At 38.7% G+C, this 9,731-nt stretch overlaps 1 protein-coding gene across 1 annotated transcript in view; it reads right to left on the minus strand.

Annotated features, from left to right (window-relative positions):
• LOC103800284 (zinc finger MYND domain-containing protein 11) overlaps nucleotides 1–9,607 on the minus strand; it is a gene marked incomplete at its 5' end in the record, with an annotated part of 19,413 nt that extends 9,806 nt beyond the window's left edge. The window contains 8 exons of the mRNA XM_009072656.1: nucleotides 715–783; nucleotides 2,600–2,807; nucleotides 4,640–4,758; nucleotides 5,309–5,386; nucleotides 6,138–6,193; nucleotides 7,349–7,436; nucleotides 9,045–9,137; nucleotides 9,524–9,607. Of these exons, the coding sequence (XP_009070904.1) occupies nucleotides 715–783; nucleotides 2,600–2,807; nucleotides 4,640–4,758; nucleotides 5,309–5,386; nucleotides 6,138–6,193; nucleotides 7,349–7,436; nucleotides 9,045–9,137; nucleotides 9,524–9,607 (795 nt within the window). The remainder of the gene's footprint in view (nucleotides 1–714; nucleotides 784–2,599; nucleotides 2,808–4,639; nucleotides 4,759–5,308; nucleotides 5,387–6,137; nucleotides 6,194–7,348; nucleotides 7,437–9,044; nucleotides 9,138–9,523) is intronic.
• Between the last annotated feature and the right edge of the window lie 124 nt (nucleotides 9,608–9,731).

Consider the following 9,731-nt stretch of genomic DNA (forward strand, 5'->3'; position numbering starts at 1 on the left):
AACTGTCTTTATCTCAACCCATGAGTTTTTGTAGCTTTTACCCTTTTAATTCGCTCCCCCATCCCGTTGGTGGGGGAGTGTGTGAGAGGCTGTTGGTTCTTGGCTGCTGCTGGGGTTAAACCATGACAGTCGTACTCAAACACAGTTCACACAGACTGTGTCACTAACTCTACCAAGGCAGGTATTGCAGCCCCAGTGCCCAGCACTGAGCGATTTTCCTTAGCACTAACTGCTCTGACCAAGGCCAAGGACAGCAATCGTCAATTGGGAGAGAGGTTACTGCGCCCCCTCGTGTACACGCGCGATAATGCAGCCCTGGCCACCCCATCCTTTGCAAGGAGGAAAAACAAGGAAATTCCAGAGACAAAGGTGGATATGATATTTCATAAACTTAATACTCTCGATCGGGCAAAATATCTACTAATTCCTGCTATTTAAAGACTTACAAACTAGCCTGAATTTGTCACTAAAAAAATGTTGTAAGCTGACTTGATTTCTCCACAATACGGAATATTCCCACGGAACGCAAGTGGCTTGTGTATGGAAGGCACAACTATGTTTGTTAGCACAGGTGGCCAAGCTATGGGGCTGGAACTTTCAAGATTAGTACTGTAAAATCAGAAAAAGGTGACTGAAATTGAAGGAGTGTCTATTAAAATTTTGGGCTTTTTGTACTTTGCTGCCTCTACAAACATGGTAATTGAGGTTACTTACTTCTTTCTTGAGTTCCACACTCTGGTTACGTCGTCCTTTCTTTGCTCTCGGCTCCTGAGTAACCTTCAGCTGTGAACATTAAGAAAAGCATATTGAATCACTCCAACAAACGGTTCATGTAAGTGACATTCATTGAAACATGACCAATGTGCCTCTTATTTGTGGTTATTTGCAATTATTTAATGTATCAAATATAAAGCTGAAGACTGTTCTTAAATGAAAAGTGCACACAGTAAACTTTCCACATTGTCACTGATGACTATGATTGCAGGAAGGAACAAAATTCATGAACAAGTTCTAACATTCCATATGCATTTGCTAAAATACTCTTAACCTTTCTTCATTTCACACATGAGTTCAAACACTTGTTTTCGGGAATATTTCTGCTATCAGTGACCCACAATTAAGCATCAGGTCTTGTCAGAAGCCAGAAAACAGCAATAATTATAAAGAGAATGTGAATACATAAATATGGTGAGAGTATCCAGACTTGCCTGTAACTGGAGGTGTACTGAACTTCATGGTTTAGAATAAAAGTCAATCTCCCAATAGAAACAAGGGTGAGATCTAAGTGGATGCTGATTATCTTACAATTCTTGTAGAAAAGTCCTTACTCCTGCCTTTGAAGCATACAGTACTAGCTAGAGTTAGTGACAGGATACTGCAGACTACACAGAACACTGAGTTGAATGGCTAATCTTATGTTCCTGTGTCTGGGAAATCAGTGAAATAAGTATAAGCATTAACCAAATGAAAGATGAACAGTGGGGATGGAACAGAATATATGTAAATGGACACTTCAGACTCTACGACACTTCTGAAAAAAACTGGGAAAATGCCACTGTTATCTTTTATTTGTGATCATTTAAATGTTTCATGACATGGTGTTGCATACAAGACATCAAATAAAGGGGGGACAAAGGGTTAGCTAAGCAAACCAATCCTAAAACCACTTTGATAAGGAGCATCCCCTTAACACAACATGCAGTTTTATATGCTTTAAGTTTTAAGCTCCAAACTGGGTGATAGCCCTGTTTGACCAAAGTACAAAGGAAGAGGGTCAAAACATGCCAATTTTTTAAAATCCAGACTCAGAGAGAGGATAATGGTTTTAAATAAGGAAAGGTGTTGCCAAGAAAAGGGCTGCCAAAAATACAGAGAAGCATCCTGCAAGCTATGAAAATCTTACTGCCGAGTCAGTAATAGGAAATACATAACACCCTCCTGGACAATGAATGACTAGTAAGGTTCAGCTGTAATAAGGGAATTTCCATATGGAAATGCAAAGTTTTGTATCTTGGCTTGTTTGTGATCTTTGCCCTTGTTGAAGCAATATAATTTTTCATGTGTTGCAGAATTATTTTTAATTACTTGAATCAGTTGCTAGTCACATGGTCCTCAAGTGTCCTGTTTGCACCTAACTTTAGTTGGACCTGCTGAAAAAGTCGTGGCTGGTGTTACACAGAGATCTGACTGCAGAGTACAGTCCAAAGTGAATACACTCCAGCTGTGAAAAGGCTGAACAGCTACAGGGCTGTCTCTTGATGGGACTCCAAGAAGGCAGCGTTGCAGTCTATCTGATATCCATGACATTTAACTAGAACATTCCTATTTAACTTTAGTAATCTTGATCTGTCTCATCAAGGTGCTATAAGTGACAAAGATTTCGAAATTTCCCAGAGGTCATCCAAGAAACTGAGGAAAGAAGAAAATCTATATTCTTGCTGTTACTGAGCTAAAAGAAAAATACACCTTTGAACCCTCTTGTCATCACAAACCTGCAGACAGAGCACGAGGTTAATTGAATAGTAGATTAATTAAAAATATGTCATTTTTGTACCCTTTAATAAACTGCCCTGACTGCTAACGTTGTCGCAGTATTCACCTGCTCATTGCTGGTGGAAGAGATACTTGACTCTGCCTCCTCTTCCCCTTTATCCTCATTCTTTGATTTCCAGAATCTGCCCTCACGAAGGAAACGCTGATGCAGTTCCAGCTCATCACAGGCCTTCTTCCAGCCCATACTGCGCTTCACGTGCAGCCGATGGATGTTAACTGTGATATCTTGGATGTTTTCAGAGGGGATCCAGGCCCTTTTGAATACACAGCACAGACAGGTTCAGAAACATTAAATACAGATGAAGGATCTTTGACCTGAGAAACTGACTTCAAAAGCAGTTTTTCACAATGGCCTATCGCTGACAATTCCTTATTACTCAGATTTTTTTTTTTTCAATATTCTACACATTTGAAAAAGAATGGACTGCATACTGCTAGACATTTTTGTTATCATAAATACTCATTAGCTGTGGGTGCTGTGGCTGAAAGTCTCTCATTTTTGATGAGCCACAAACCTCCCCCAGCACCAACAGCAGTCACATGTCCTACCTGCTCTCTTGTTAAACACCCTGAGGCAGACACATCTCTACTGAAGGTTCATATGCTAATCCAATTTAGCTCTTGACCTCTTTGCTAAAACTGTCAAGGAATGTAGGAACTTACCCCCTTGAATAGAGACATTTTGTAGTTTGGGCCCTTGTCTATTTGGACAAAACTTTCATGGGGACTGCCATGCTCTTTCGGACTGAATTCATGACAGTGACTTGATTCCAAAGTTACTTTGTCCTCTTAGATATATTCAGACAGTCCTCACAGAGTTAGATGGGCAGCTCTTGACATTTTGAAAGGTAATACTAACCATGAAGCAACATTGGACACTAAAGAAAAAGAGTCACTGCCACGCAAATCTGCCTAACAGAGTAAATACTATAACAAATTAAATTCTTGAGGACAGATTCTCAGTTCTTGCAATATAAATTTGATTTCACTGCAGTCAAAGAAACCATACCAATTTACACCAACCAAGAATTTGGCCTTTTGTCCAAGTCCAGCACAGTAACTAAGCAATGGCACTCTAGTTAAATGTACTTTGCCTCTTGTATCAACACACACTTAAGAAGTTGCAAGTGCCTCATCCCACATGTGTCACATTACTTTATTAAGTAGTTTGAAACTGTGTGAACTTAAAGCCAAAAATACTAGTGAGATAAACTGTATTTGCAAACAAATTCAAGGTAAACAACTCTGTGATCGAGACACAAATAAAGATTCTTTACCCACTTTATGACTATTAGAAGGTCTTGGTAGTTCATATAACAAGTGAAAGCATGTTATATACTGTGCAAGTTAAACTAAGAGCAATTTAAATAAATGGTCTCATAAAACAGCTCATTACTGAGCTGTCTAGGCCCTTCTGGGATGCACCAAAATATACCACCTTCCCAACAACCATGAATTACTTTGCAAACATCTCCTCTCCTCACATTATGGGTATATAAATAAAACACATCAGTGCATCCACTGGAGTAACACTATCATAAGCCTCCCCAAATGCTGAACAACTGACTGGAAATGGAAGTAAAAGCTGATCTCTAAGAGTGAAGTTTTCGATGTAAAGAGTGATTCTCTGAAATTGCAAACTGGCTCACAGCAGGAGCTTTGTCAATGTTCTAGCAGTGAGACACAAACATTTGTGATGTACATTATGCTACTAAAACACAGAATTGCAGTGTGTCTGCTCAGATGAGAAATTGTACAAAGTCAATACTGCTGGTAGTAAGAGCACCTTTCTGTCCAATTTCCACCTTGGCCTGGATTAGCAGGCTGCTACTGATTTGAAGAAACAGTTGAAATTCACTTGCTGTCTTTAATTAAAATGGCATTAAGTAACATCCCTATGGCAACTGTGGAAAGGTCTCTGAGCCATTTGGATGTGTTAGACTGAGCTTTAGATTTTCTGAAATAATTATGGCAAAGTATTCAGTCTTTCTAATGTTGTCAACTGGCTGAGCCAGAATGTACAACATGATAGATGAGATAAATTCTTTCTTTCTGTAGAAAGCAGCACATGGAATTAATAAATTACCTTTGGTGGTGATGGCCAAAAAAGCGAACATCAACTTGATTGTCCTCCTTCTGCATGACTTTCGCTGGCCAAAACCCAAAGCCTTTCATTTTGGCCCAAACCAACTCATGATTGGGTATCTGGAAAAAAAATAATATTGTATTTGTCATTGGATATGAAGTATTATATTGACATCTCCCACAAATATTTTGCTGGAATACTATGCTAGTATCTAAAAAATATGGTTGCTGTTTATAGCTAGTACTATTTTAATTATCCTCTTACAATACATATTTCCCTGTTAGATATATTGCTTAGATCAAAGTGAAAAAAACAACCCATCAGTCTGAAAAGGGTATAACTGTGCATTGAAAACAGAGATCTTAACCAGCCTGAACATTAAACCTGTCTTTATAGCTTCATTCAGGAGCAAAGTTTGATTTCTGTAAGCTCCTTATTTTCTTGTGAAACCGTTTTAACTGGCTGATATCCAAGTTTTATAACCTATATTGTTACGGCTTTGAACTTCAATCAACACTTCACTTGTGTAAAATATCTAGGCTTACAGAGTCTTCACCATGCTTTTGAAACAAGCCCACTGAAACGGAATATTCAACGCATTAATGACACCAAAACTGCAGGCTTTCATACAGGAAAGCAAACAAATAAAAATCTGTGTCAGCAACATACACAAGGATAGCAGAACCAATTGTCAGGTCGTGCATTTGACAAATAGAAACAGTTCTTGCAAAGCTGCAGTTCATCCAGCTGAAAAACAAAAAAAAGGTAAATAAGTCAAAAAAAATCCTATTTATGTGACTTCAGTAGTATTCCTCTCTCTTAAGTAGTAAATATTTCAGCCCTGATTGCTAATTTGGTGAGGTTACTTCTGTCCATGCAAACTAGAGGTGTGAAACCAAGGTGGGCTGTGAGAGGATGAAAGACAAGCTGCAGAAATCTTATTCACATTTCAGAAAACGAAGGCAGAGGGAGGAGACTAATTGACATATTAATGATCTGTTATAGAAAAGGTGCAAAAGGTTAGTTCTTAAAATTCATCAAATATTTAAAGTACATTCTGAAAGAAGTAATTCAACCGTACAAAAAGAGAGAGTGTGACAGATCCCCATCTTTATTTTTTGGTCTCCTCTGAATGTTGAGAAATGTTTCAATGCCAATAACAGAATTTAGTAGGAATCTCACCTCAGGTTCAATTTCTCTGAGTAAGTACAATTATTTCTAGTCCAACTATGCATTACTCGATTACTTCCAAAACTAAAATTTGGAAGTATATCACTCCTTTTAAAATTATAGTCCAGTTGCAAAAAACCCACAACAACAACAAAAAAAAAAAACACAACAAAAAAGACAAAGGAATTCTGAATCAGTTGTTAGTTTGGAGAAAGTTTGTAATAAATTCACACCCTTTTTATTTTTGCAATATGAAGAATAATTTTCTAAGATTCTGAAATGAAAATCAAGTATCTTGAAGACATCTTGGTTACTTGGTAGTACTTACTTCGTGACACGTGTCTTTGTAAAGCATCCTCGCTATGTCAGCCTGTTCACTGTCCGCTGCAAATTAAAAATAGATGGTATGAACAATCACAGTATGATCACAGAGCTCACCAAGACTTGCAGCTGTCATTGCTGTAACTTTCATGCTATTAATGTCGTGCTTGAGAATACAAAACATAATTTAGTCACTTGGACAGCCCTTCCATTTAAACTTTTCTAAGAATCAGTTCAATATTTGTTTCCTGTTTCATATTTATAAGGAAAAATACTGCTTTTACACTGAACAATACAAGTGCACATCTGAGGAGCAGCAGCAGGGAGACATGGATGTAGTTTCTTTCTCTGCTAGCATCTTAACAACACACTGCAGTTGTCCTAAAACATGGCCCTGCTATCACCACTGGGAACACAAGTATCTCTGTTCTGAGTAATGCTTCACAGACTGATAATCACTATGTGTTTCCCTTTACACCTCTGTATTCCTCTAGTAACATATTCACATATCTCCCTACCAAACACAGTGTGAATCTCCTGATGCTGCTAACGGACTGGTCCCATCCTCCTCCCAGTTTCCCTGATGGGGTCCATGTGTGCAGGGGAGAACCACATCCCTCCTGAAATGATGGTTCTGGAGAACCTTGTTATTGGGCCTGGCTATAGCTTCTGGAGACTGGTAGTGTTTTCCAACTTCCCATCAGTCACTTACTACCTTCTCAGTGGCTGGCAGCTTCTCTGTTGGTTGTACCTCCACACACTGCACCATCAGCACACTTTTAGTGTGGATGGAGCTATATTTATTGTCACAATAAGACAGTCCCCAAAAGTAAGAGAAATATGTGTTTATAGTTGGTGTTTTTGCTGGCACAGCACATCAGAGATCAAACCTCTTTCCACCCAATATACAACACATGTATATTGGCAAAAATCTGCAGTATAGACTGATTTAGGATTTAGGCTGCAGAAGAAACAGGATGACAACGGTGCAAATTACCACTAAGAAGTTTAGCCAGGGAGGATGAAAATAGTCCTGCCAGTAGGCAGTCAAGGAAAGACCCTGCAAACTTCTCTTGCAGCTTACTTTGATTTTTAAGGGCTCTCAAATGACCTCGTTCACACTTAAGACTTTCTAATACCAAATTCAATCCTGAACCTGTGAGTCTCCTACAAATAAAGATAAATCAAACAAGGCAAGCAGTAAATGTCATATTTTACCTCCATAGAAAATCACTGTGTTGTGTAGAAGCAGCTGAGCATCTGCTTTGAACTCCTCATAACTTCTGTACTTTCCTTCATTTACTTTCTACACAAAAGAAAACACAGGACTGTGAAAAAAGTGTTAAAGTGCTGTACTTATTTTATGCAAAAAGGCTTTCACAGAAATCTCCATTATGCAACACAGATCAGACACTGCCTTTCCTGCATGCAGAAGGAACACTTACAACTCTTTGACATGGTTTGTTAATACCTGAGCATTGGCTGTGTTGGTTCCTTTATGCAATGCCCAGAAGTAAAATAGATTCTTTAATATTTAACCAAGTTCAAAAAAGAATCTCTTGGTTATAACAGGGTAAATGTGAAGCAGCTTCAGCATAAGGTGTGGCAAAGAACATTTGTCCAAATTAAAATATCTTCCCTAGGGTAAAGATTTTGTACCTTAAAATACCAGCTAGTTTCAAATTAATGTTGACTGCCTTTAAACTTCCAGGATCTTCACTAGACAGTCAGTGTTTTCTGATAAAAGCTGATGGTCATAGTCTTCCAAACTCATAACAAATGCCTACATGGAGCCCTGCAATTCATTTTCCTAGTGTGCTGGTTTTGGCTTGGGGAGTTTTCTGGCTTTTACCCTTCCAGTTCTCTTGCTGATCTTACTGGTGGGGAAGTGAGCAAGCAGCTGTGCAGTCCTTGTTTGCTGGGTGGGGTTAAACCATGACACCTAGTATGGTCTTTTGTCTGATAAAGAATCCAGTGTTTTCAGTTGTGCTCTGTCAAAAACACCTATGAGAATTCCAATTATCAAACACCATCAGTTTATAGGATGCTATCAAGGCCAAAAGACCTTTTGTGGAAGCCAGAGAAGGTGACAGAGTGAAAGGAAGGCCTGACCTATTTTCATGCACAACCAGTGTTGCCAGTTCTTCAAGCCAGGCAGTAGTGCTGGTCTCCAAAACTGTCAGTGAAGCTATTGTTTATTCATGTGTTTCAATAATAAAACAAAAGCTTTTCACATCTATGGTTGTCAAAAGCAAGATATACCACAGCACTGCACAGTAATACAATTGCAGCAATGAGTGAAGATGAATATGCTGTTCAATTTGGTCATGTGCAGTTGATTTATATGAGTCATGATCAGGCCTTTGGTTCAGAAAAAAGGGACAACATATTAACCAGTACTTTATTTTGGAACAATTAATGCAAACCAGATATTTTGAGTGAGTCTTGTTTTTCATGATCAACAAAACGATTGGTTCTTTATGAATCACTTAGATGTTTATAGAGTTGACACCTACACAAGGGCACAATGACTGAAATTGGAATATGGTCAGAGTCCTTGGGCCAGATATGCAAACACAGGCATTTGAATCCACATCCAGTGATTTAGCCAAAAGGTACTTTCTTTGAAGATTTTACCTACCTACAGCTCCTAGTAAAACCTTAGTACAAAAGGAATTGAGGATACTCTATGTCTGAAAACTAGGCACCACTTGAAATGGTTTTACTCAGTTACCTATTTACGAGGAAAAGTCTGAAATGTTAAGCTCTCATATCCAATGCTGGATACAGTACTGAAATGCTGATCACAAAGAGAATTAAAAAGGATTAGTACTTTAGTCCTAAAGACTTTTTAGTCCTTCACTGCTAAAAGACACCATAAACAGTGCAGAAGTTAGAAAGCAAGTCACTCTACCTCCTGTATGGTAGGAACATCAACAGCTGAGTGCACCAGCCTTCGATACATTGGGTGTTTGTTGTCCTTCCCTTTCTTGTTTAGATCTATAGCCTGAAAGGACCATGAGACAGTGTATGTTATTGCATTTAGGATCTGCTTAAAACACATAATCAAAGATTAGAAATTGTAATAATTTGGAATATTTCAGGCAGGGACTACATAAACCCAAACTAGGGATGCACAATGTGTTTCAAACCCGGAAAATGTCCATTTCAGAGAAGCCACAGGCACATGGCATAACCTGCTCCTGTCAGAATGATACTAATCCGAGCAATGAGACCTGATTAGTGTATGTTGGAATACACACAGCACTTAGGCCAGGTGATATAAAAAGCACCCTCTTGTAGCCCTCCTCCCTGCAGCCACACGTGGCCAAGCACAGTGCATCCTCTCCAGTGCAACTCAACACTCAACGAACCTCCCTGTTTCAGACTCACCCGCTCCTTCATACGAGACACTATGAATCGCAGGTATGTGCTCATCTCTTGTTTACTTGTGTTTTTCTTCTTGATACTCTGCCAAAGAAAAACAGGATCATATTATTATTTTCAACTTGACCTCAAAATCCACCCAATAAAATTTTCTCTGCATTGACACATCATTTGAAAAGGTAACTTTGAATCACGTAACACTATTTTGTAGGGA

Source organism: Acanthisitta chloris, unplaced genomic scaffold, assembly GCF_000695815.1.
Source record: "Acanthisitta chloris isolate BGI_N310 unplaced genomic scaffold, ASM69581v1 scaffold16364, whole genome shotgun sequence".
NCBI classification, from domain to species: domain Eukaryota; kingdom Metazoa; phylum Chordata; class Aves; order Passeriformes; family Acanthisittidae; genus Acanthisitta; species Acanthisitta chloris.